Source organism: Bactrocera neohumeralis, chromosome 5, assembly GCF_024586455.1.
Source record: "Bactrocera neohumeralis isolate Rockhampton chromosome 5, APGP_CSIRO_Bneo_wtdbg2-racon-allhic-juicebox.fasta_v2, whole genome shotgun sequence".
In the NCBI taxonomy this organism is placed as follows: Eukaryota; Metazoa; Arthropoda; class Insecta; order Diptera; family Tephritidae; genus Bactrocera; species Bactrocera neohumeralis.
In genome coordinates, this window is record NC_065922.1 from 52,019,224 (window position 1) to 52,046,802 (window position 27,579).

The 27,579-nt window shown below is 36.7% G+C and overlaps 4 protein-coding genes across 7 annotated transcripts in view; 2 read left to right on the plus strand and 2 right to left on the minus strand.

The window, feature by feature from the left end:
- Positions 1–3,752, plus strand: part of LOC126758027 (uncharacterized) — a 33,536-nt gene extending 29,784 nt beyond the window's left edge. Inside the window, exons 6-7 of the mRNA XM_050472010.1 lie at positions 1,702–1,818; positions 3,484–3,752. Coding sequence (XP_050327967.1) covers positions 1,702–1,818; positions 3,484–3,601 — 235 coding nt within the window. The 3' untranslated portion in view covers positions 3,602–3,752. The remainder of the gene's footprint in view (positions 1–1,701; positions 1,819–3,483) is intronic.
- A 1,191-nt stretch (positions 3,753–4,943) lies between these two features.
- LOC126758021 (uncharacterized) lies at positions 4,944–9,081 on the minus strand. The gene has a single exon (XM_050472005.1). It carries the CDS (start codon positions 6,584–6,586, stop codon positions 5,285–5,287), a length of 1,302 nt encoding a protein of 433 aa, XP_050327962.1. The 5' UTR covers positions 6,587–9,081; the 3' UTR covers positions 4,944–5,284.
- Positions 9,082–9,145: 64 nt separating this feature from the next.
- Positions 9,146–27,579, minus strand: part of LOC126758005 (MICAL-like protein 1) — a 157,168-nt gene continuing 138,734 nt past the window's right edge. For 3 of the 4 annotated variants that reach the window (XM_050471973.1, XM_050471976.1, XM_050471975.1), the window contains 4 exons: positions 13,071–14,486; positions 11,799–12,006; positions 10,282–10,431; positions 9,146–10,224 (listed from right to left, as the gene is read on the minus strand). In XM_050471973.1, the coding sequence (XP_050327930.1) occupies positions 10,153–10,224; positions 10,282–10,431; positions 11,799–12,006; positions 13,071–14,486 (1,846 nt within the window). In that variant the 3' untranslated portion in view covers positions 9,146–10,152. The remainder of the gene's footprint in view (positions 10,225–10,281; positions 10,432–11,798; positions 12,007–13,070; positions 14,487–27,579) is intronic. The other variant, XM_050471974.1, reaches the window with a different exon arrangement.
- Positions 20,415–27,579, plus strand: part of LOC126758019 (uncharacterized) — a 179,904-nt gene continuing 172,739 nt past the window's right edge. The window contains exon 1 of the mRNA XM_050471999.1: positions 20,415–21,186. The gene's annotated coding sequence lies outside the window, so the exon portion shown is untranslated. The remainder of the gene's footprint in view (positions 21,187–27,579) is intronic.

The window sequence follows — 27,579 nt, forward strand, 5'->3', positions numbered from 1 at the left end:
TCGAAACCCAATGGTGACATATGGAGTACGTGTGGATTGCTGCCTGACCAATAACGCATATTTTGCATATTGACAAAGCCATTCGGTCAGAAATGAGCCTCATCGCTGAAGATGATTTTTCGATGAAAATCCGGATAATTTTCTAGTTTTTCTCAGCCCAATTCACGAACATACGACGATTCTGGTGGTTGAGCGGCTTCAGTTCTTGCATCAATTTGATCTTGTAAGGATGTAGGCCAAGATCTTTTCACAAAATTCGTCACAAAGACGTCACAGAGATGCTTAACGCTTGAGAACGACGTGTGAGAGACTAATTTGGGTCTTCCTCAATTGATGCGTTAGCGGCAGCAATATTCGCGACACTACGGGCACACGGGAACATTTTTAACTGTGTTTGTGAATTTAATTTTTCCACTAGACGCTAAAATGTTGATCTGACAAGACGATTAAGACGACCATAAATTGTACGTAGCGCTCTTAAAGTTGAGGCAATGATTCCGAACTTCGGTGGTAAATTTTAATAATTTTGAGTCGTTGTTGGTTCATATATCTTTCCATGATGAAATGGCAAACCTTACTGAAGAGAAATGACAAAAGAACAGGGAAAAATATGGCGTCGCTTGCTGTCTCTATCACTCTACTTTTGTAGCGTGTCTATTGAAAACCCGTTAGTTCCTGGAAACTGGAAATGAAATGGTGGAATAAGGTCTGAATTATAACTTACCTAGATCTAATTTAGCCAACTTAATTATGGATCACATCCTTATCCATTCTTAACCAAATCTAATTCCGCCAACTTCGCTTCCATTTTAATGGAAAGACACTAGATGAATTTCTTTCTGAAAACGTACTTTGAAATTTGGGTGCTTGTCTTAGAAACATTTAACTTATGTGATAAGTTTTGCCAACAAAATTCAAACTTCCAACTTTCTCAGCTATCATTTTTCAGGTACTTTAACTGTTTACTGTTAATCAAATAAAGACGTACCAAGCTACCAGCAAATTGAACAAAGACTACTGCCGAAAATCCCTGCTAGACTCGGAAGCATACCGACGATTTTTTTTATTTTCCTTTGAATGATAGTGATTTACAAGTAAAAGCCATTTTTATTCCTGCTAAAAATATCTTCTTCGGAGCATTAACATTTATTTCAGTAGTAATATGCCTAGTCGCAAATGACAAGTTTTAAATGTTTATTTCCAATGTCGAAAATCGTAGAGGACGTAGAAACTTCCTACTCATTCTGTCACAGTCACCTAACTTAATCCCCTGAGACTACAGATCGCGACCAATGCTATTCGCATAATTCGTGACTTAACGTTTCTACCAGCTCGTTATGGACACAGCTTCCTTACTCGTTCCTAACTGTAAGTGATGGCAAACTGCTCGGCTTTAACCAGTAGTTAGAACATGAAACTCATCATGACATTTACTAAAAGCTAAACACTATTCAGAATTCGCAAATTTTAACGCTAAAGCTCGCTAATACATAGAGAGTGACGAAACGAATAAACAACTGGTATAAATGAATTAGATTAAAAGATAAAATGGAGTTAAAATGAGAAAACTGTTTAAAGACATGAAATAATTACCAGCCGACTTGTTCTAAAGTATATAAAACTTTTCATCGGCTGTTAGAATTTAATAAATACCTACGATATTATTACTCATTTATTTGTTTCTACTTTATCTCTTTGCAGTGACCAGAAATGTATTGCCGCGCCAGCATTCCGCACCATTCCTGGCATGGATAATTGGTGTGAGACGAACTGCTTGCGCTATCCACCCAACTGTCCGGAATCGGCATGCCATTGTCCGTAAGTGGAAAAATAACATATTTAATACATTATTTGATTGATTGTAACTAACGTATTTCAAACTCTATGCTGAACTAAATTTATTTTATTTAGTACTCCAGATTTAATTAATAAGATTTGAGTTTTACATCTTTTACAATTTTCGATTTTTTTTTGGCTTTTGGGTTATTTATTTTATTTTTGAAAGTGTTAAAGCAAAAAATCTGTCTATTTTATTTTTATTTTTTTACAATTGATTGGAACCTGCTTTAAAAAAAATTTAATTAAAATATTTTTTTTCTATCCTATAATATTTTTTATTAATTCTCTACTTTACACTAATTATGTTTTTTTTTGGCTTCGCAACATGTAACACCGAATATTTTAATTTGTTTTTCAAATAATAAGTGGAATTGAGATCGGATAATTAAATGCGGTTGTTTCAATCGATGTGTGATATCTCGAAGTGTCGGTGGTTGGTTTTCTTGATTGTTTGAAAGACAACTGACACACAATTGGTTGTGTACCATTCAGAATTTAGGGTTCTGTCTTGTTTTAGTAGTATGATTGCGATATTGCTAATTTTTCTGAAAAAACAGGCATCAACTTGCTGGAAGTGCTTCCTGTAACGTTGTCCTAAACGTGCTTCGAATCACCGCTGAGATCCTCCGTGAGCAAATTTTTTTCGCAGTCAAATGTTTATGCATTTTTAAATCTGTGCTGGTCCGACTATCCCACCAATTCCTACAGTTGTCTCAATCTCACGAAAGGTCACATGATGATCTTGCAATATCAGTTTGCGCACAGCCTCAAGTGTTTGCGGAATCACAACTGATTTTACACGTCCTTCACGAAGTTCGTCTTGGAGTCATCTACGATCTCGATAGAATTCATCATACCAAATATAAATACTGGTCCTTGATGGATCTTCATCGCCAAAAACTGAATTAAGTTCATCGAATCGCCATTGCTGAGTTAATCAACCTCGAAAGATGTAAAAAATAAACGCAATAAATGTTCGTGAATTATTTCCATTTTTTGGTTGAAATGAATATTTTAAGTTACTGTCTACATCTTAAATGTCAATCTATACGATAAAGTTGTCAGTAGCCGGTTTACCACACTAGGCTTGCCAAATCCCGAAATGTAAACGGCAACCTATGTGAAGTTTTAAACCGGCGAAATTGCACTACGGTTCATATAGTATTCCTAATATGTGACAATTCGCTTGAGAAATTCAGTTATATGGGTCTATAATATCCTCTAGACTCCTCAAACCGAATGTGAGGATTACCCTCACCAGGCCATTAGTCGATATTAAGCGCTTAATTTGTTGGTATTTGGTACCAAATATGGAAGAAATCGGTGCATACCCCCTTTTAAGCTCCATGTCTGACTACGAAAGTAGCCATCCCTTATACAATACTTCGTTCAATGCTTGAGCTTACTATATGAGAGGAGAGTATGTCATTTAAAGTAATGTTATTTGGCAAGAAAACGTTTTTCTATATTTCCCCCAAGCCCCTAAACAAAGAGTTCCCTGGGTGTATGCATGTTGCTCTTAACGTAAGTTAAGCTTGAAACGGTTTTGGGTTTTATATATTACATTACGAAGTGTTTATACAATATATTTTGATTACTGCATTGAAAATTTAAAAATATATATGTAAACCATTATAATTACAGTAAGGATTGTGTGGCGATTGGTGAACTAGAGGGACGCGAAGGTGCGGACACGTATTGCATGGATGAATGTCTGAATTACGATTCCGTATGTCCAGTGGATAGATGTCGCTGCTTCTAAGACAACACAAAGTTTCGAACACTGCCTGTAAGAGTATCGCTGGGACTTTTGGTGTGCTCTTCAACGAACAAAGTTCATAAGCGCTCAAGCTTGTGAAGAACGGATCAAAGCTGTGCTACAAATTCTGTGCCTTTTTATAAATACCTATGTATGTACGATGTAATAAAATGTTTTTGGTAAAGAATTTTGCGAAAATTTTTATTTTATTAAAAATCTCTGAATAGAAGCTGAACTTTTTTATAGGTTTTTTTAATTCACAGTGATTTTTAGCGCGTTCTATCAGTAGCTGAAGTGAACTAACTACTTTTTATTGTGAGTGGTCTTTCGAGGGTTTTGTTGCACTTTTTACTTTATACCTTTTTCCCAGACACGAGACCCTTAAATATACGTTAATGGTCACAGAGCTGAGTTAAAGAAACATTTTCTGAACCCGATCCTTTCAGGTTTTCTTTCTACATATGTATATCTTCTTTTGCAGGGACGAGTTCCTTAAATAGTCTTTAATTGTCACCAAGCTGATTCAAAGGGTTGGTAATCTTGATATTAAAGCGTCCAAAGCTAATTTTTTTTACTTACATTGAAGAAAGGTTGGTAAAGAGGTATACTGTAGAGAGCTCTCCATCAACTCCAGTTTCAGACTTCCTGACTATTGCAGCGTCTTCCAAGCCGAAGTTGCAGCCATCAAGGTAACAATAGATCTGCTGATCTGGAATGCGGCTTCCTTTAGAGAAGTCGCCATTCACTCTGATAGCAGAGCGGCGATACTAGCCTTGAAGACTGGTATGGGTACCGGGCCATAGAGGAATCGCAGGAAATTGTAAAGCTGATGAGCTATCAAAGAAAGGCACATTATAACCGCTGTCGATAGAGTGGGAGCGGATCGGTGCTCCCGTATCCTCTTGTGTACTACTACTGGATGGATGGGCTTCGCGGAAGCTTGGCCAGCGCTTCGCCACCCTCGGTACTTGCGCAGTCGCAAAATCCTTTTGGCCCAAGGTTGATCGCAGGAGATCTAATGATCTCTTTGCCCTCAGTAAGGCTAGCCTTTCCTTAGTTGCGGAAACAAGTCAACACTTCCTTCTTGATTGTCCCACGTTTGGGAGCTCATACCTTACGCCATTCGACCGAACTGGCTTGGCTACTAAGTGTTTTGCTAATTTATAAGTTCAACCAGGGGAGTTCTTCATTTCTATGGCTTCACAAAGGACTACATACATAAGGCAGTACACGTGTGATCATTACCTAATCTAACATAACCTACATTTCCGCCAAACTCTATAAAATAAATTCACATTTTTAATTTTTAATTGTTTTTGTAATATATTTTTATTGCAAACTAAAATGTTTTATGAACTGTGTGCTACGGTACAATGGGAGCCAATTGGACTGAGTCTATTTGCAATGAATGACGACGGCATGTCTAGCTGAACACTTGTTGAGAAAATAGCACTAAATTCAAATGCACTAACATTGTAACTTAGCACAATAAATGAGGAATGAGAGGACATGTGCCAAACTGCGAAAGGCCAGAAGTTTTAATTGAAAATGGAAGAATTAATATTTATGTAATCGAAACATAGTGAACGCACGCTTCTTTCCGGGCGTAACAATAGATGCTCATATACTTTTGTAGACTGCTTTGATTGTGCACAAAATATGTGGAACGCGACGTCCGAAGTTCAGCTACTCGGCGCTGCGATGTTCGAAAATGCTACGAAACTCCTCAACGCTAAGCTCTACAGCTTTCTTACCGGCGTCGCGTAAAAATGGTTCCAATATTTTCACATACGTCTGCACTTTGCGACGGTCTTCCGTTGCATTGCTAGACTCGTCATATATCGACAATGAATTGCCTGCTGTCAGTGAACCAGGATCGGGCAGCGGTTGCGACTCTATTGGATCGAGCGATTCAACGCTTAGTAGCACCTCACCCGGCTGAAGCTCGGCTTCGGAATTCGGTGGCGAAGCTTTGTTACGCAGCTGACTAAGCGGTAAATCGGTGTCATTCGATATGGCGCGCAACGAATATTCCTCCGAACCGGTATCACTGTTATCACGCAATGGTGGTGGCGCATTACGTCGTAAGAACGTATCGAAACGATGACGCACGAGTAACGCCAGCTTGCGCCAACGTTGCCGCGCACGTATGCGTCGATCCTCATCGTTTTTGGACGACACATCCGACATGCCGCCAAGCGCACGACTCGTATGCATATCCTCAAAGGTCTTAGTAGGGCGCGATGTGTCGTTGAATGTCATCGACGGCATTTCCAGGCCGCCAGAATCACGTATGATCTTGCATTGCAATGTCTCGTGTTCCGTTAGTTTGCCAAACTCGATCAAAGATTTACCTTCAGTGGCCTTGCGGTGGCCATCTTTCTTAAGTTTTCTAGATAGATTGCGACTGGAACACGAATTACCGAATTGAAGACGATTCTTGAGTCTATCTTTCAACTCCTTGAGTTCTTGTTCCGCGCTAATAACGGTTTTAGTATTTGATTTGCGTTGAGTTGTTGAGATTTTTTGTATATTCATACGTGAACGATCGTTGCCGTAACTGATGCGTTTATCCGAACGTGCTTTACGTTCCAATTCTATGCGCGATGACATACTGCCGACGGCGGCACCCGATGCCACAGCATCTAGACGCGACGAACAACGATCGACCAGCGCATTCATTTTCGAATACTCTTTGCCAAGCTCTTTAGCCTTCACCAAAGTCTCGACACGTATCTCCTCGTTCGTACGTAGACGATCTATGGGCGCCACACGTCGTCGTTTCCATTGTGATGATGTCTCTTTGATCTCTTCGATTTCGCGAAAGAGTCGCTTCAGACGCACCTGTCGCATCTTCATTTCAATCGTGCGATCGTTGAAGTCTTTGATGCGTTCATATTCCTCCTTTAAACGCTGTAGCTGACCATTCTTTTTACTGGTGCTAACCATGCGTCGAAAAAATGGTGTCGATTTTATTTGATAGGACATCTTTGTGTTGCGTAACTGCTAATGTCAATCGTGTAAGTGCTTATGCCTTTCGTTATCGCACCTTTCTTCGTTCTCTTTTAATAGCTTGCGTTTTTTCTTTCGAAAATGAAAAATTTCTTAATTCTGATTTGCAAAATTTTACATAAACAATAAATTTAGTTGACACTCATGAATTTTGGGCCGCTTCGGCTAGATTCGGTCGCTTCGTGTAGTAAAGTCTCGGTTTACGCTAAATTTGTACACCAGACACTTTTTATTATGTTTTTCTGATTTAAAAAATAAAAATATTCAGCTACTTTTCAAAATTATAATAAAAAAATATTAAAAATGAAACCATAATGTCAGAGAAAAAACATACAATGCGTGATAAAGTTGAAGACTAACAACAAGTATTCTTCCCTTAAATGAGTGCTTCGAAAGTGACAACATTGAGTTTTTGAGTGATATTTGAGAAACAGGAAAGTTCACACCTTAATACCTCTTATAACAAACTCCACGTACGGTTAGTGTGTCATACTGATAGGAATAACCTATGGACTCAGTAATAGTGCTAACAGGTCTAATTGTATGACTCTCCAGCAAACCGGGGGTACCAATGGTACTACGAATGACGATTCACCGCGAATATTAAAGACATTGCATAAAGACATGGAAGCGCCTAAGTTCACTAAGTCATCCAAAGCGTTAGAGCTACCTAAAAGATGCACTCCGCAAACCTCTCTTGTGTCCAGGATAGTGATTGCTGCTGATAAGTATCCTTTGGGTAGCCAAAAACATACGTTTTGGGCGAACTACAGTGAGAGAAAACAAACTGTCTACCTCACAACGTTACAATCGACCACAACACGTTCGGGATGGGATAGATACCAAGAGCTGAAGAGGGAGGCGAGACGCATTTGCAGACAGAAAAACGAAAGAGGCCATTATGCGTAAGTACGAAGAGTTACCCGTCTGAAAAACAACAAAGCGGCGGAGCCGATGGACTACAGACCAAGCTATTCAAATACGGCGGCGAAGAACTGATAAGAAGCATGCATCAGCTTCTTTGTAGAATATAGATATACGTAAGCATGCCCGACGATTGGAATTTAAGTGAGCTCTGCCCAATCCAAAAAAGGGAGACCCTACAATATCACGTATAAAGTTTTATCGAGCGTATTGTGTGAAAGATTAAAGCCGACCGTCAACAAACTGATTGGACCTTATCAGTGTGGCTTTAGACCTGGCAAATCAACAACCGACCAGATATTCACCATGCGCCAAATCTTGGAAAAGACCCGTGAAAGAAGAATCGACACACACCACCTCTTCGTCGATTTCAAAGCTGCTTTCGACACGAAAAGGAGCTGCCTATATGCCGCGATGTCTGAATTTGGTATCCCCGCAAAACTAATACGGCTGTGTAAACTGACGTTGAGCAACACGAAAAGCTCCGTCAGGATCGTCGTCTTTCTCGGAGCCGTTCGATACCAAACTAGGTTTCAAACAAGGCGACTTCCTATCGTGTAACTTCTTCAATCTGCTGCTGGAGAAAATAATTCGAGCTGCAGAACTTAATAGAGAAGGTACAATCTTCTATAAGAGTGTACAACTGCTGGCGTACGCGGATGATATTGATGTCTTTGGCCTCAACATCCGCGCCGTTAGTTCTGCTTTCTCTCGGATTCTGGATAAGGAAGCAGAGCAAATGGGTCTGATAGTGAACGAGGACAAGACGAAATATCTCCTGTCATCAAACAAACAGTCGTCGCACTCGCACGTCATTATTGACGGTCATTAACTCGAAGTCATAGACAATTATGTCTATCTTGGAACCAGTATTAACACCAACAACAAGTCAGCCTCGAAATCCAAAGTATAATAACTCTTGTCAACAGGTGTTACTTCGGACTGAAGTAGGCAATTGAGAATTAAAGTCCTCTCTCGACAGACCAGACTCTATAAGTCACTCATTATTGCCGTCTTGCTGTCTATACTTGTATTGGTGTAGTCGCATGGATGATGACAACATCTGATGACTCGGCGGTACAAGTTTTTGAGACAAAGATTCTGCGGAAGATTTATGGTCTTTTGCGCATTGGTAACGGTTAATACCGCGCCCGCAGGAATAATGAGCTGTACGAGATGTACGACGGCATTGACATAGTACAGCGAATTGAGAGACAGCGGTTACACTAGTTAATCGTCCGAATGGATGAAACACTCCAGCTCTGAAAGTATTCGACGCAGTACTCGCCGGGGGAAACAGAAGAAGAGGAAAACCTACATTCCGTTGGAAAGCCCAGGTGGAGAAGGACCTGAATCTCCAATTGGCACCAAACAGTGAAAAGGAAGCGCGCTGTTGTTAACGCGGGTATAACCGCAGAAGTGGTGTCTACGCTAATAAAGAAGAAGAAACTCGTCACACAATAATTACTTTTTCTAAACTGGTCACACTTGATCTTAACTTAGCTAACTAAAGATGCTCCAACTCACCACTCCTATATGCACCACATCTAGCTTACTAAATACGATACAGTTATACAAATTTACATAAGTACGCAATAAAAACGAAATATATTTATTTTGGTAACATAAAATATATTCTTTATAAATTGATTGGCGTATGCTCATTTGAGTGTATGTATGTATGTATGGTAGATATACATAAACCTATGTATGAATATGTGAATCAAAATGTTTGTAAGTGCTTTATGTGAAGTAACATTGCATGGTAAAACCGATTAACGGGCGGCACACATGTGCATTGACGCTAACTGTAATTGACACTTCTTTCCATGAATGTGCATAAGTATGTGTGTATGTGCACATACATATACACAGAGGTTACAAAACTTGTTGACTCACCAACTATTTGCCAACTCCTTAAATTTTATGATTTATTTTACATTTTAGTGATGTGACCTTTTGATAAAAGTAAAACAACAACAATAAAACTAACAAATAAGTGTAGAAAAGAAAATGCAAGTAAGTGTGTGTTTGTATGTTTTTATGTTTAGTTTAATTTAACAGTATAATACATGCAAAATATTTGTTTAATATATATATATGTATATGTATAGGTAAGCTTAGATTTAATTAACATTACGCAAGTAACACTGTGTGTGTATATATGTATGTGTGTAAATATTAAAAATAGTTTTGCTTAGTAATCCATTTTTCATTTCTTTGTGTTAAAAAATAATAATAATAATTGAAGACAGGCCTTTAAAAGTGCAAATGCTGAGATTTCGGTTTAGGAATGAATACAAAAATAAAATTTGAAAATAATTCATCATCTCATTTATAATTTAATTAAAGCCAATGAATGTTTGAAAAAAAAAATTAAAAAGTTAAATAAAAATTACGAGCATGGAATTCATTTCTTGGCTGCGCGAGCGTGAAGACATTTCTCTAGTCGCATTTTTTAGACACGCTGCTTGTTGAGTGCTTTAAAGTTTTTTTAAACTAGGATTTTAGCGCAAGTAAATCAGTTTTTTCGAAAATAATTTTGTCATAGTATTATCACAAGGCGGCTGCCAGTCGTACGCTTAATTCAACGGCCGAAAACTCGTCTCAGTCAGGGCTTAAAAGAGAAATTTCTTCTTCTTCTTCTTCAATTTCTGCTTATCCATATTTAGTTCGGATTCATCAGCGTCCTTTAATAAAAAAATTACTATTATATCACTGGACTGAAAGTAGTTTATTTAACGAACCTTGTCCGCATCGATTTTCTTGCTTTTGCTCAGCTTTTTCGATTCCTTCTGCTTCTTCTTTTCCTTTTTGGAAAGTTTTGCTGTGATTTTCCGCGAGTCGGTGTCTTCTTCACGCTGCGCGGTATGCAGTTCTAAGCGTTGTTTAATGCTCTGTGAAAGATATTAAAAAATATTTAGTTAATCACTATAAATAAAAATATAAATCTGTAAACTAGGGTGGTACAAAATGCTGCCGAAATTATGAATGAAAAATTCAATTCAAAATTTTTGCAATTTTAATTTGAAAGCTTTAATATTAGAAACAATGTGTAGACGCAATAAGAAATTATAATTAAAGAGGTTGCCATATTTATTGCATTAAAAATTTAACAAAATATATATTTTTTTGTTTTTCAAAACTATGCATGAAAGTCATTTGAAACACGACACACAAAAAATATTTGTAGAGTTGCCACCTTATTAATAATTAAATCGGTTAACTAGGGTGGTACAAAATCCTGTAGTAATTATGAAAAATAAAAGATTTTTTCAATTGTTAGTTGAAAGCTTTTAAATTAGGAACAATGTTTAAAAATGATAAAAAAATATAAATGAAGAGGTTGACATATAAGAATATTTTTTGAGTTGCCACTTAATTAAAAAAAAACGTTTGATAAAATATGTATACTAATAATAGAAAAATTTGTAAGTTGTGGTGGGTACTAAACGAAACGAAATTAAGTTAATCTAAAGAGTTTATTAAGCTGCCACCTAATAAAAAAAAGTTGGAGAAAACTTAATAAAATAAAAATGTTTAAGTTAACTTAATAAAATTTAAAATTTAAAGAGTTTATGAAGCTGCCACCTTATTAAAAAACCAAGTATTTACAAAAAAACTTGCCACCTAATTAAAAAAAAGTTGGATAAAACTTAATAACAGAAAAAAATTGTAGGTTATGGTGGATACTAAATTATCAATTTTAAAATACTACTTTTTTCGATTTTAAAACACTTCATAATAATACAATTTTAAATTTAAAGTTTATGAAGCTGCCACCTAATTGAAGAAAAGTAGAATAAAACTTAAAACTTAAATTTTTAATTTTAAAATAACACATTTTAAATTTTATTATTTAATTTTATTTTTATGGAGTTGCCACCTAATTGAAAAAAGTTCAACAAACTATAATAGTAGAAAAGTTTGTAAGTTGTAATGGATACTAAATTTGGAATTAAAAAAAAAATATTTTAAATAAAACTTTTAGCGGGATTGCCACCTTTTTTAAATTATTTTAAATCAAAAATCAACTTACATTTGCATAGCTTTTCTAAATTTTCGCAAAAATTAGAAGCGAAGCAAGAAATCGGTACATAATAAAAAAACAAAATTTTTTTTATAAAAAAAATTAAAAATAATACGAACATTACAAAACCACTGAAAGCTAATTTTTTATCACATTTAATGATTTAGATCAAAGTAAATTTACTCAAATTAACTTATTATAAAATCCCTGAAGTCGATTAGATACAAAACTTACCAAATCTTCCTCCGCTTCGCGCAATCGATCCATTTCCAGACATTCTACGACCTCATTGCGCAACTGTACCACCTCTACTAAGCGTGCTATGAGCGTTTCTTCACGCGCTTTATCCGAGTCGGTTTTATTGCGTTCCGGTTGCGCCATCAGCACGCGAATTTCATACTCCAAATCGGCTTGCTCCTGTTCCAAGCGATGCTGGCGGCGTCTGTTCAGGGAGAAAGATATACAAGAGACTTATTTAAAGCTTTTCTCAAGTATATTTATTTCAAAAGTTGTATTCTATGCAGTTTATGGATTTATTTCTGTAATTTTTTGTTGAAAAGAAAAAAGTGCTTAAGTTGACTTGAGCAAAAATGGGGTTATGAAAAAAAATTTCTAATTTTTTATTAATGAAATAGAGGATGCTGGAGAATAAAGAAATAACTATAATATCGAGAATTATCTCTAAATCAAGGGTTAGTGGGTACCGAAAAGTAATTACAAAGTCAGTTTCAGAACTTAAACCAAGAAATTAGTTAAAAAAAATAGTTAAAAATCACGCTTATATATGATTTAAGGGGTTTCAGGGTGAAAAGTCTCGGAGCGGATGAAAATTTTGATATCTCGAATTAAAAAAAAATGGTAAAGATCATCATTGTAACCTAATAAAAGATTTAAGTATTTTTTTCTTTGCAGTCGCAAAAACTAAACTGTACCGAAATTTTAAAGTCATTCTGGTGAAACTCCGAAGACTGGAAGAAAATTACCGCAAAGTGTTGATTGAACTGAGTTAAACTTAAAACGGACTTGAAAAATGTAACTGATGTTTTTCATAAAAGAAACTTAGGACTTTTTTTTAGTACCGAAAATGTACCCAAATAGCTCTTTTGATCTTCATTATGTTAGGATAGTCGCTCGGAATTGAAAAAATTAAATGTTGTTTTCGATAAAAAAAAAGCTTAGGAGATTTTTTGTAGTACCGAGACTTAAACTGTACCGAAAATATTTAACTAAAAGCGCTTGCAGAAGTATGAACAAATACCGCTTTTTAAAGTTTTTCTTTAAATCAGACTTAAACACTTTTCTCTTTCCAGCAACTTTAACCAAATTGTACCGAAAACGTTTAACGTAATTTTACCAGCTTTTCGATTGGTCTGCATTTTTAACTTTTTCGATTGCTTGAGCATTTGCATGACTTTTTGAATAAGTGAACTATTGTACTATTAATTAAAATTAATTAAGCCTTTAATTAGCATGCGAAATAATAATTAGATTTTAGTTAATACTCACAGGTACATGAGTTCGGCTTGTCGACGAAACAGTTCGTTCTTCTCGTTGACCAGCTCGAACAACTGCAATATGAGATCCTCGACCTCCTTCGAGTTCTGCACACCTTCCGCGCCGCCACTTGTGCTCGGCTTCTTGCCGTCGGTTGCATCCTCCACTGCGGCGCTGGCGCCCAAGAGCTCACCATTTTGACCCTCACAGCGATCGCGTATCATTTTCTCCAAAATAACGCCTTGCTTCTCGAGCCCCTGTTGCTGCACTTCAATGATGTCCAATTCGTGACGTATCTCTTGCAGCGGCAACATTTGCAACACCTTACGCGGCGGTATGGGCAGCGCCGGGGCTGGACCTTTGCGACGCTTCCATTTGCCATGCGCTGATTTGTTGTAGGGCGTCGAAGTGATGTCGCAGTCCTCGGCGCCGGATGAAGCGGATATTTGTGATTGCCGATTGCGATTCTGCGCCTCTTTGTTATCTTTCATTTTCTCCAATTGACGATCGTGCGAGCCGCTGTCGAGCAGTGGATTCGTCTCGCGTGTCGGCGTCTCCAGGCTGGGCGGCACAATCACACGTCGATACACGACATTTGTCTCCTCTTGCTCGCTATAACGCAATAGCTGTTGCTTCTGTTTCGCATCATCACACTTGCCGCTGCCGTCGGCATCCGCGTTGGCGTCCGCATTCAAGTGTTCGTCATCATCATCCAGCAAGAGGCTCGCATCGAGCGGTATGAGACGACGTGAGCTGCGCCGACTTTCGTGGCTCGTGCATAACTCATCGTCGGCGCTTATCGTCGACCGCATGCTGTCCATGGACAACTGTTTGTTACCCTCCAACAAAGCTTTCTCTTCGTCGGATAGCTTCGAGTCGGATGTTTCACTTTGCAGAGGGTAATTAAACGAGTTTTTTGGCGCCGTACCATTTGTGTGCTGTGTTGCTGCTGCTGCTGGCGGATCTGTGGGTAGTAAACTGGGATCGAGACGCGCGGGCTTTGGTGGAGCTGGCGCGGGTCGTTTCTTACGACCCAACTTCGGTGTGCCGACAGTGCTGGAACTGGGTGTGGATGTTTTGGAGCTGTCGGTCTGACGATCGCTGGTGGTGTTGGCGCTGACGCTCGTAACCAAGGGCGATGGTGGTGGTGGTGTGGCTGTTGGGAATAATTCCTTGGCGAGCGGCGTGGGCGGCGCGGGCGCTTTACGTGATTTACGCGAACGTATTGTGCCACCCGCGGACGAAGTTAGTGAGTTATTGGAGCCGCGCACATCCGTGTTGCGTTGCAGGCTCTGCGGTGTGCTGCCGAGCGAATTGGCGCTGCCATAGTAATCGCTGGAATTTTGCAGAATGTACGGTGAGATGGACTGTGCGGATTTGTTGCTGAGGCGTGGCGTGGGTTCCGGTGTGGGATTTTGTGATTGTGATCTAAGTTTGTGTGGTGGTATATATTTGTATTTAAGCATTTTTTATTTGCAAATATTTTTTCTTAACTTCAAATGTTTTTTTTTTGGTGCGTACGGTGCTAAGTTCTAAATTGCTGTCGACATTTTAAGTAAATTTGTTTTTGTAAGAATACGCTTGGGCAGCCACGTCCAATGGCTACACAATTTTCTTTTAGGTTTTTAATTAAATTTTGTTTTGAATTTTTTTTTTTTCAGTTCAAGCGCTGCTCTTGCTCCCGCCAATAGCTGGCCCCTACTGACTGCTGTCTAACGCCGTCAACCGCTAAGTCCGACTTTCATTCGATTGGTCTGTCGCCAAAAGCTTCAATGCCAACTTAATGAGACGTCAGGTGCATACCAATTGTTCTCAAACAATGGCGAAAATTATGTAGGAAAACTAAACGAAAACACGGCTTACTCTTAGACAAGCCGCGGTGTGAACAGGGTGGTACTATTTTGCGAAACTCTTGTAAAGAAAACAACTTGCGAAAAGTAGACACTTCATTCAAGCCAAATAAGCCGCACAAAAACACAACAACATACACGCCAACAACAAAAGTTGTAACTGATTAAATGTAAACAGCTTTATAGCACACAAATGTACAACAACAAAGGCCAAAAAGAGTGCCTCAAAGTGGATTTTCTTGGTAACTTCAGTTCGTTGACCAAAATGTGGGCAAAAAAGCAAACAATAACAAGCTTACATGGACCGCTGGACACTCAAATACACTTAGTTGGTTATATGCACATTTATAGCTGAGATACAGGGTGGTTCAAAAAAATTTATAATTAAAAAAAATTTATAATTAAAAAAAAAATTTATAATTAAAAAAAAAATTTATAATTAAAAAAAACATTTATTTTTAGAAATTCTTGATTCATATGACTGATTCTGAGGACTCTATGATAGCGCCGTCCTTTTCACAGTTTTTAAATACCTTATAGAACATAACTCACTAAGAGCTCTCAATAAATTTCTTAGAACAATTTCCAATGAAAAAAAGTTCCCAGTGTTAAATTTATACATATTTCATAAAAAACTGTATATGTGCCACCCTGTATTTTCGTGGACTTGAAACCATATTATGAATTCAACCTTTTCGAAGCAGTCAACTCACTTAGGCGCTCATAAACTCATAATTTCCCGAGCAACTCACTCACTCAACTCGATTCATTTGCATAACAAATATGAGTAGTGAATGAAAAACGTCGGCAAAAACACAACAAGCCGGCAAGTCAGGAAGCATTAAATGCAGTCAAAGGTGCGCAGCACGTCCGCGGCTTACAATGAGGTCTCAGTCTCAGTGTTACATAAATGGCAAAACGTGAATAATAGCGGCACAATTCTACAGTTAGGTTATGACACACATAAAGTCATTTTGGACAAATAATATGGAACAGCATTTGCGCATGCGCATTTTAATTATACCAAATCAACGAGGGCAGAGAACAAGTAATATTCTGGAGGGAACTAAAAGTGTTAGCCAACTGTGTGTGACTTTGAAATATTATGAGCGCTTTCTGCCTTATATTTTATAGCCTCATGAGCTCACAACCAAGAAGTTCCAAGAAGAAAACGTCGGGTTTTCGAGCCAAATTTTGTTTAGCGGTTTGTAGAGTATGTTAACAAGCAAAATTGCAATTGGGACAAAGAGCAACCTGAAGAGATCCAAAAGCGGCCAGTTCATTCAGAAAAAACAACGGTTTTGTGTGGTTTGTGAACCGGTGGAATCATCGGTCCATATATCTTCAAAAATGATAACGGTGAGAACATAACCGTCAATGGCGACCGATATCGCGTCATGATAACCGACTATTTGATACTTGAAATTGAAAGTCGTGATTTCGGCGACATATGGTTGCAAGAAGACAGCGCCATTTATCACACATCGACCCACAATCAATGGAATTATTGAGAGCAAACTTCGGTTGGCAGATAAATTTCACGTTTTGGGCCGGTCGATTGGCCACCAAGATCGTGATATATTACACCGTTAGACTTTTTCCTGTGAGAATATGTAAAGTTCAAAGTCTATGCGGAAACTCCAGCTTCGATTCGGGCCTTGAAGCAAAACATCATGCGTGTCACTCGCCAGTTACCAGTCGAAAGACTCGAACGAGTCATCGATAATTGGAATCAATGGATGGACAAATCTAAGGCGTAACCGCGGCAAACATTTGCAAAAAATTATCTTAAAAAAATAAATGCCAAAAAATGTTCTTTCGAATGATAAACATTCTCCATTAACTTAAAACTCAATTCAAAATTCAGCTCTGATACCAAAAAATAATAAAATTTTAAACGATTGTAAAAAATATTTCCCCGAGATCTACATTAGAGATCAAGCTGGTCGGATTATTTAGAAGCCTGTTGCGATTTTTTCGGGCATTTTTCACTCCACTACAGTTATAGAAAAATCCATCAATACAAACGTCAAATATTTTTTGGCACATATTTCAGAAATCAACACTATTTCCTATTTACTAAAAACTCCAATACTTAATTTTAGGAAACCAATATTTATGGTAATTACTTCAATTATCATTACTGTCAAAATACAATAAACTTAATAAATTGAAAATGCCATAACAACAACAAAAGCAATCTGAGAATCATATGTTATTAGAAGGCATGTTGTGCGCCCACAACAACAACAAGCAAATAAGCTTTACAAGAGCACCAACAAATTATAAATACACAGCCGTGTGGGTGTTGATTTTAAATTGAGTTTGTGAAGCGAGTTGTTGTTATATAACATGAACGCCCGCACTGATTGCATATAATTACATGGCGTATAAACGCGACGTCAGCTTAACGATTTCGCTTTCAATATACTTGTATTAGAAAACAGATTAGAAAACAAGTAAGGAAGGGCTAAGTTCGGCTGTCACCGAACATTTTATACTCTCGCATGGTAAAGTGATAATCGAGATTTCATTATCCGTCATTTACATATTTTTCAAATACCGTATTTGTGTAAAGTTTTATTCCGCTATCATCATTGGTTCCTAATGTTTATACTCGTATTATATCGGGTGATTTTTTAAGAGCTTGATAACTTTTAAAAAAAAAAAAAACGCATAAAATTTGCAAAATCTCATCGGTTCTTTATTTGAAACGTTAGATTGGTTCATGACATTTACTTTTTGAAGATAATTTCATTTAAATGTTGACTCATGTGGTTTCAACAAGATGGCGCTACATGCCACACAGCTCGCGATTCTATGGCCATTTTGAGGGAAAACTTCGGAGAACAATTCATCTCAAGAAATGGACCCGTAAGTAGGCCACCAAGATCATGCGATTTAACGCCTTTAGACTATTTTTTGTGGGGCTACGTCAAGTCTAAAGTCTACAGAAATAAGCCAGCAACTATTCCAGCTTTGGAAGACAACATTTCCCAAGAAATTCGGGCTATTCCGGCCGAAATGCTCGAAAAAGTTGCCCAAAATTGGACTTTCCGAATGGACCACCTAAGACGCAGCCGCGGTCAACATTTAAATGAAATTATCTTCAAAAAGTAAATGTCATGAACCAATCTAACGTTTCAAATAAAGAACCGATGAGATTTTGCAAATTTTATGCGTTTTTTTTTAAAAAAAAGTTATCAAGCTCTTAAAAAATCACCCGATACAAAGAAGGCATCAGATGGAATTCAAAATAGCTTTATATTGGAAGAAGGCGTGGTTGTGAACCGATTTCAGCCATATTTCGTACATGTCATCAGGGTGTTAAGAAAACATTATATACCGAATTTCATTGAAATCGGTCTAGTAGCTCCTGAGATATGCTTCATGGTCCATAAGTGGGCGGCGCCACGCCCATTTTCAATTTTTAAAAAAAGCCTGGAGGCAGCTTCCTTGTGCCACTTCTTCCGTAAAATTTAGTGTTTCTGACGTTTTTTGTTAGTCGGTTAACGCACTTTTAGTGATTTTGAACATAACCTTTGTATGGGAGGTGGGCGTGGTTATTATCCGATTTCTTCCATTTTTGAACTGTATATGGAAATACCTGAAGAAAACGACTCTGTAGAGTTTGGTTGACATAGCTATAATAGTTTCCGAGATATGTACAAAAAACTTAGTAGGGGGCGGGGCCACGCCCACTTTTCCAAAAAAATTACTTCCAAATATGTCCCTCCCTAATGCGATCCTTTGTGCTAAATTTCACTTTAATATCTTTATTTATGGCTTAGTTATGACACTTTATAGGTTTTCGGTTTCCGCCATTTTGTGGGCGTGGCAGTGGGCCGATTTTGCCCATCTTCGAACTTAACCTTCTTATGGCCAAGGAATACGTGTACCAAGTTTCATCAAGATATCTCAATTTTTACTCAAGTTACAGCTTGCACGGACGGACAGACGGACGGACGGACGGACAGACGGACGGACAGACGGACGGACAGACGGACGGACAGACAGACATCCGGATTTCGACTCTACTCGTCGCCCTGATCACTTTGGTATATATAACCCTATATCTGACTCTTTTAGTTTTAGGACTTACAAACAACCGTTATGTGAACAAAACTATTCGTTAGCAACATTGTTGCGAGAGTATAAAAAAATTAGGTAAGAGTAGATATATTGAAAAAAAAACTAAAAAAAAAATTTAAAAACAAAAAGATAAAAAAATAAAAATAAAGAAATATTAAAACAAAAAATGTTTTAAAAATATAAAAAAGTAAAAACAATAAAAATAAAAAGAAAAAAATATTAAAAAAAGAAAAATGTTTTAATAAAACAAATAAAATCAATAAAAAAAATTTTAATTTTATAAATAAAAAAAATTTTAAAATAAAAAAATGTTAATTGCAAAAATAAAAAAAAAATTAATATTAAAAAATATTTTAAAAAATTTCAAAATAAAGAAATAAAACAAATTTTAGAATAAACAAGTAAGGAATTCCAATGTTCTTAACAAGTTGCAAGAGTAACTTGCAAGAATCAAAGCTTTTTGGCTTTAACTACTTTAAGGTTTAAAACCAATCATACAGAGTAAAGTCAGCCGGATGATCGAAATCCTGATGTATCATATAGGTTTCTAGGTCAAGTTATTTGTAGGGTTTATTTAGTGGGTAAAGTACTCAAAAATTGGGTTGAAGGAATTCGTTCCTGCAAAAGAAGTCATGGAGCCCATTTGAGTGATTTTATATTCAGAATTTAATTGTATCGATTGATTGTACTTTACAATAAATAAAAACCTAAAATTTCCTTTGTAAAAAGAAATCATATCACCCTTATTGAAAACCCTATATTGCAACAGGTTGTATGGAGTTTCATAGTTATACTCAACGGACGGTTCTCGCCATAAGAAATAAAACTTTCACACGTTGGCCTTTGATATAAAATTTTAATAGGAGAATATGACAAATACCAGAAGGATAGACGAACAATAGGCAAACATCGTATTATATAATTCCCAAGAACTCAGGAGTCCCAGTTTATATAAATAATTATTTTTCACTTTTTAGTTTGAAGTTGCCTTTTTGATTTTCAAAAATGATCTACCTTGGGCAACTAGTAGTACATACATATGTATATGCTTTCTGCGATTTTTGTTCCATATTTTAGTTTTCGGTGCAGATTATATGACTCAGTGCTCAACAACCACTTCTCAATATGATCGTTTATTTATATTTTACACAAAAGAAGTAAGAAATGAGTTATCGATAAAATACTTACAAAAGTAGCAATTGAAAATTAAAGGCCATATTCAAACATTTTTCTTTTCTTTATGAAATTACTTTTAAAAGCAAATGTTCGTTGAATCAATATTCTTTAATATGTATAGTCCTTTTTCAAAGCACATTATTATAATTATTACATTTTATATTCAATAAGCGCTTTAAAATATTTTCAGAGTAAATAAAAAATCGCATGCGAGTTCTTTCATTTGACACCTCAATCGCCAAATTGCTGCTCTAATTCACAAACAGCATTTCAAGGAGCAGCAACAGCTACCGCAATGTAGTAGGCAATGCAGCGAGTGAGTGCATTACCCCTTCGCTATGCTGTGATGAGCAAACGCAAAGGAAGGTGGACAAAAACAACGGACGCCTTCGACACATTCAGACTCCCCCACAAACAACAAACACAACGACATCACCTCGTGTCGTGGGAAAATCTGCACACTCATTACACACATTTGCTCAGTGTCAGTCAATGGAATTTTTCAATCGCGATCGGTCATCGGTCAAAGTTCGCGTTGGTTCATGTTGCGGGAAAAATAGTAATAAACGTGTAAGAAATTTATAGTAAAAGTACTTTTTAAATTATTTTGTTTAATCTAAAAGCTTGAGTCAGAGTTGTCAAATTAAATGAAAAATGAAAAAAAAGTAAAAAGTTGTAAGTGTAGTTTGTAAAAGAAGTGTAAAGTGAAATAAAAGAGTGTGCAAAGGTAATTTTGTTTTCTATGATATGTTCATGTTTGTGTTTTTAATGGTGTTAATAGCGAAGAAGTGAGTAGAAATCGCATATAGTATATCATTCATAAATAGTGCGGTAATGAATTAGTGTATTAATTTCTTTTAAAATATATTTCGGCAAATATGAAGTCAAGCGTTCGTTTTTTCGATGTTCGTCTATCGTCGTTTTCCAATTAACCAACAACGCCGTTCGTATAAAAAAACAAATAATATGAAACCAGAAGAGTAATAAATTGTTTGCTGTAAGACTTAAAGGTAAGTACAGGGTGTTTGTATACAAATTACTTTGAATTTTCTAAGTAAATTAAACATATTTTAAGAATTTATTATTTGCATATTTTCAATGATTTTATTTTTAATTTCAAAATTGCTGAATAAATTGGAATAAAACTTAAAAGTTTGAACGAAAGAAATACTAGAAAAAAAATAAAACAAAAAATAAAAATAAATTCAAAAATAAAAAAAAAAAAAACAAGATAAAAAAAAGGAAGTATTAGAAAACAAAATTTAAAAAAATAACATTCAAAAAATTTAAATATTGAAAATAAAAAAATACGAAAATAGAAAAAATTAAGCAGCAAATGCGATTTAAATATAAGTAAGCGTCGCGGAAGCCAAGCCAATGCTTAGAAACTTGAGTTAAGAACCGCATTTGACAACTGAAATGGGAGACCAGCTAGCATGACATGCATATATTGGACAAATATACATACATATGTATGTACATACATATATGCACAAATGTAAAGGCGCAAATGTGCACATGTATGTAAATATGAAAATATGTACTTATGTATGCATGCCTGTATGTATGTAGACACTGAGATTGCGCAAACGCCGCCTTAGAATGAAAAAGTCTAGTAGGTTTATGTTTTTTTTTCAAAGAAATAGTGACAAAAACTGAAAATTAACTACAAACGCCTAAACAGCTTTTTTGCTGTTGTTGCCAGCTTAGTGCGTCATACACACTTGCACAAATATAGTAGTAAGCTAGCATCAAGTTGGTGCTTCTACACACGTCAATCTATGACTATGCGCCACTCTGATTACAATAGGCACAAATCGCGGCAATAAAACAAACGATAAGCTTGAAGTTGCTGTGCGTCGTTGGCGCGCATGCGCTAAACAAGCTGACACCGTTGTGGAGTTTGCCAACTCATGCACTAGTTTTTTTTTTAACTGCGCTGATTTTAGACGCACTAATTCAGTTAAACTCATAAAATAGAAAAAATGTTAAAAATCATGAAAATGCACTTATGTGCTTTTTGGTGTAAATGGGGCAGTTGGAAAACTGGGCAAATTGTTTTGCCTCAATTTCGTTGCATGTTTTTTTTGTGACTGGTTGCAAAGTCGAGAATTTCAGTTGAGGCATTAGGGTGTGCCATAAGGATAATTTTTTTTTTAATTTTCATGACTTTGAATAAATCTATTTTAATATATGTAGATACACTTTTTTAATTCAAAATTATTTTTTTCTAAAAGATGTTAACTCCAAAACAGCGGTTTTAAGCTATTTTGACATTCAGCTATTTTTAATTGCGCTGAATAAGAGCTAATAGCCAAATAATATGGAGTTCCAGCTTAAGAGCGCCACATCTTTTCAATTATGAATCTGAAAATTACATTCAGCACGTTATTGAGCTATTATTTTCTTGTGCTGGCTTTGAATAAATCTATTTTAATATAGATACACTTTTTCAATTCAAAATTATTTATTTCTGAAATGTTCTAACTCCAAAACACCGCTTTTCAATCAATTTTACATTCAGCGCGTTATGTAGATATTATTTTCTTGTGCTGAATAAGAGCTAAATGCCAAATAGAAGGGAGTTCTAGCTTAAGAGATCTGAAAATTACATTCAGTTGGTTAATAGCTATTATTATTTTTTTTTTGCGTTGAATAAGAACTAAACACCAAATAGTATGGAGTTCCAGCTTAAAAGCGCCACAATTTTCCAATTTCGATTCTGAAAATTACATTCCTTTCCTTCATGCAAAGTACGTGCCACCCTCATGTGCAGCTTATGAGTATGTACTGAGTATTTGTTTGGACTCACATTACAAAAAAGGTTCTAGAACAGCATTGTTTACGCCGCTAAACTTTTGCAGAGTCACGCAAAAAAGGAAAATATGTACATTGAAACGTAATCTTTTTTGTGTTTAGAAGTGTGTACACAAAAAAGTAGGAGTTCAGGGTTGCAATTTTGATATAATTAGAAAAAATTCTAACTTTTTCAAATCATAGGCTTTTGTTCAGAGTTGACTACAATTTATTTAAAAAGGAACTCAATAGTTAGTTTAAGGCAAATTTAAGTAAAGTTTACTTCTAAGCAAAAACCTTATCGATCTTAGCTTTAAACCATATTTTTTGCGAAATGGGTTCCAAAAGCTTAGCGCTTAGCTTGAAGAAAGTATCATGGGTGAACGAATTGAAAAATTTTGGTAGAATATAAATATTTTTGTAGAATTTTGCTAATGGGAAAATATTGGCGACACTGTTATATTGTAAATAAAGGGTGTTTAGTTCATGCCTATTTCACAATTCTTGACGACATAAGATTTCCAAATTTTATATCGTCAACAGGGGGTATGTTGCCACGAAGTTGGTAACGCCCACAAGGAGATGTCGAAGGGCATATGGTCATCTAAAATGCAAAATAACGCATCATCAAAAAAATCTAAATTGAGTTTTTATTGCTTAGGCTTCACCACGTCATATTACATATGTATATGTTGCATAAAATTTTCAGCTTCCGCTGTCAGATATAACCAATATATAACCATTTTATAACCAAAACTCAAATTTCGGGATTGAAATTGTGCACCCATACATATCTGGTAGGAATAACCGAACTCAAAATTCTGTTAATTTATACACTCTTTCTATGTGGAAAATGGAAATTGCTCGCGAAACACCCTTTAAATTGTAACACATTCTACCATACCTGACCATGCAACTGTGCATGCATACAGGTATTTAAGGTAATTGTGCCACTGCCAACAACAGCAGCAGCTCCGAATGCAAACAATGCTAACACATCCATTTCCATAATAATAAACAAGTGTGTATGTATGTACATATATAGGAAAGAGATGCCTCCTATTGTCGGCGGCAACCATAAGTGGACAAAGGCATAAAAATGTATGACCATTTAGTGCGAACAACAACAGCAATCATATGTTGTAAGCCGCATATTATAAATGTAACAAGGCACCTTCACACAAACAACAACAACAACAAATAGAAAGAACAGCACATGACACTGTAAAATACTCTAATTGTAGGCTTGCCACACGCAACAATAAAACCGTAAGAATTTGATTTTATTCTTCATTTTTGGGAATTAAATGGCTTACGAGTGTCTTGCATGAAAGCAAGGAAGTAAATACTCAAATGTAGGTAAGAAGGAGGTAGAGAGACGAAACTAAAACGATGAGTTGCACAAAGGCGTCTAATATGATAAGGCTTTGGTCGGGAAGAAGATGTTAAGGAATTTACAAAACACACCAAAATAAAACACCGATTGGTTAGTCTTAGCTGTTAATGTTAATGTGTATAAGACTTAATACGATGGACTCTTCCTAATTGTTAAAGCAGTTATAGCCTCAATAATTTTGGATTTGAGTGGCTTTTTTACGTTTAATGATGTTGTCATGGTAATGATCAAGTATTTTTTGAAGTCACAAAACTAGTACAGTAAGTGAAGAAACCATAGATACCAATTGGTTTCCAAAACAACGGTTCTATGGTACATAAACAGAATGAATCCAAGTTTTTATTGGAACAAGGACTCTCAATTAGTAGCATTCTTAGTAGGAAGAACTCGCAGATAAACCTGCTTTTACATCATTTTCTTCCAAAACCTGCTATTACCATCAAAACAAACTCTTTCAGACTAATATTCCAATCTTCTCAAAATAGATAATAGATTGTCTTTAATCAGAAAATCTGGAATTCTATTCAGAAAAGTCTGTCATTTCACAAGAATGTTGAAAACTATAAAAAACTAGAGAAAGTTGTATCCTGTTACAAAAACGACACAATACAACAACAACAGATTTTCTGGAAACTCTCTTTACATAACCTCACAAATATTTTGGATTGGTCCAAGCAGGGTCTCTTATTTGAGCAAATGTTTGGTTTTTGTTTTTGAAAATGATAGATCTTTCAAAAGCTGTTAATTAGTCAGTGTCTTAACAACGCACTAAGGCTTTGATACCTCACACGGCTTCTAACATCCACGAATAGTAATGCTGGCAATAATGATATACTTCCCGCATTGGTCTCTGAAAATGCTCTGAAAACAATCAACAGTCACGACGGAAAACTATTCGACGCAGTACCCGCCGGCGGAAACAGAGGAAGAGGAAGGAGAGCTTTCCCACCGTTGGAAAGACCAGGTAGAGAAGGACCTGGATACACTTGGAGAAGCGATTTGCACTTTAACGATCTTTTGTTTCACAGTAGGATCCATGTATAACCTAAAGATCTGCTACAATCATATATGTATGTAAATTAATTGTTGTATCAGACGCCTCTGAGTTGTCAATTGAGCTCTTCGGAGCTGTTGGACTCTGTCCAATTTATTAGTGAAGTGCGGTCGAGTTTTGTGAACAAACTAAGGGCGAGTCAAATCTGCTGATTGAATCCGTTAAGGTTTTTTGTACGAATAATACTGAAAGTTCCCGCTAAGTCTTGCCAAACTGGAAGCCCACATAAATTAAATTAAAGTGCCGTAGATAAGAAAAATGTTTGATTTTTCGAAGAAACCAATTATAATCAAAAATAATTTCATATTTGGTCAAACAATTTTTAATAACCATCTACTTGTGCCCTCCTATACTCACATCACAACAAATTTATGAAATCTACATAATTAAGTATCAAAGGCTTCTAATTAGCGGCATATGGTAAGCAAAACGTCAGAATAATCGGCTGACGTGCTCTATTTTACAAAACACTTTCGAGCTACTGCAGAAGAAAGACAAAAGTGACAGTTGATAGCCGACCACACACACAGCAGTTGCAAAGAAAATGAGCGTTTTGACCAGCTGATTCACGCTTGGCTGGCATGCCGGCAAGAAGAAAGAATGAGGAAATCGGCGTGCGCTCCATAAAACAGATATTAATCAACTCTCTACTGACACTTTTATCCAACAACAAGTCGTTGTGGTTGTTGTTGTAGCTCTTAAGCAATAACACACATATTTGATGCTACCAATTGCTTATTGCTCTGCTCCAGCCACTACACTTGAACTGGAGTTGACCACAATGTACGCGTATACACTTGTTGCTTTTGTTGTCGGCACTGTAAACACTTTAAACTTATAGTGAACGTTATTTGTCGAAATGCGCGCTTGTTTATGATTCACTATGGCACTGCTTCTGCAGGTAAGCGGAAGAAAATTATTTACAAATCTTTTATTGCGTTGGCTCAAAACACTTGTACCGAACCGACTCGCATGTGCTGACTAGAATGACTGACGTAGCCGTGTCTGTGCATGGGCGCTGCAGCCGCCAGTCAGACTTCTCGCTGTTATGTCAAATACGAAGTTGTTTACATTGAGTTGAGTGTGTCTCTGAGTATGGAGGTTGAGTGGAGTTGTGAGTTGAAAATTGAAATTTTTTTGAGTTGAATTGTTTTTCGAAAGACTATTTCGTAACATTGGAAGTTTGTAACGGGTGATCCAAGTAGAGATGTTTTTCTCAATAGCCGCTTTTTGACAGATCACGCGTGAGTTGAGTCAAGCTGTCATGTTATTTTTTTTTTAGTATTGTTCGGCATTTAATCGTGGAAAGCCTTACGCCTGACCGACGTTTAAAAATCGTTCAATTTTATTACGAAAATTTACGTTCTGTAAAGAATGCGTTTCGCTCAACTTATGGTCAACATAATCGGCCCACTGAGCGTACTATTCGCAACACCATCACCATCTTGAGACGTCGTCCACGTCCAGAACGCAGTGAAGAATATATAGCAGCCGCAGCTGAGAGTGTACGTGAAGAACGTGGAGAGTCGATTCGGCGCCGTTTGCAGCAACTCAGACTGACGTATAGAACTACTTGGTGCATTTCACGTCGAGATCTTAAATTGAAAGCGTACAAAATATAGCTTGTGCAAGAACTGATGCCGCTCGACCTTCCATAGCGACATCGCTTCGTTCAATGGGCTCTTGAAAAGTTCCAAGAAGATCCGACGTTATCGAGCCAAATTTTGTTCAGCGTTGAGGTCCATTTCTGGCTCAATGAGTATGTAAACAAGTAAAATTCCAGCATTTGGAACGAAAGGCAACCTGAAGAGATTCAAGAGCTGCCATTTCATCCAGAAAAAGCCAACGGTTTGGTGTGGTTTGTGGGACGGTCGAATCATCGGTCCATATTTCTTCAAAAATGGTGCAGGTGAAAACGTAACCGTCAATAGCCACCGTTATCGCGCCATGATAACCTATTATTTAATGCCGAAAATTGAAGCTTGTGATCTCGGGGACATTTGGTTTCAAGAAAGCGGCGCCATTTCCCACACATTGGTTGATTGGATTTATTGAGAGAACAATTCGGTGAGCAGATAATTTGAAGTTTTGGGCCGGTCGATTGGCCACCAAGATGGAGTGTTACCACATCGTTAGACTTTTTCCTGTGGTGTTAAG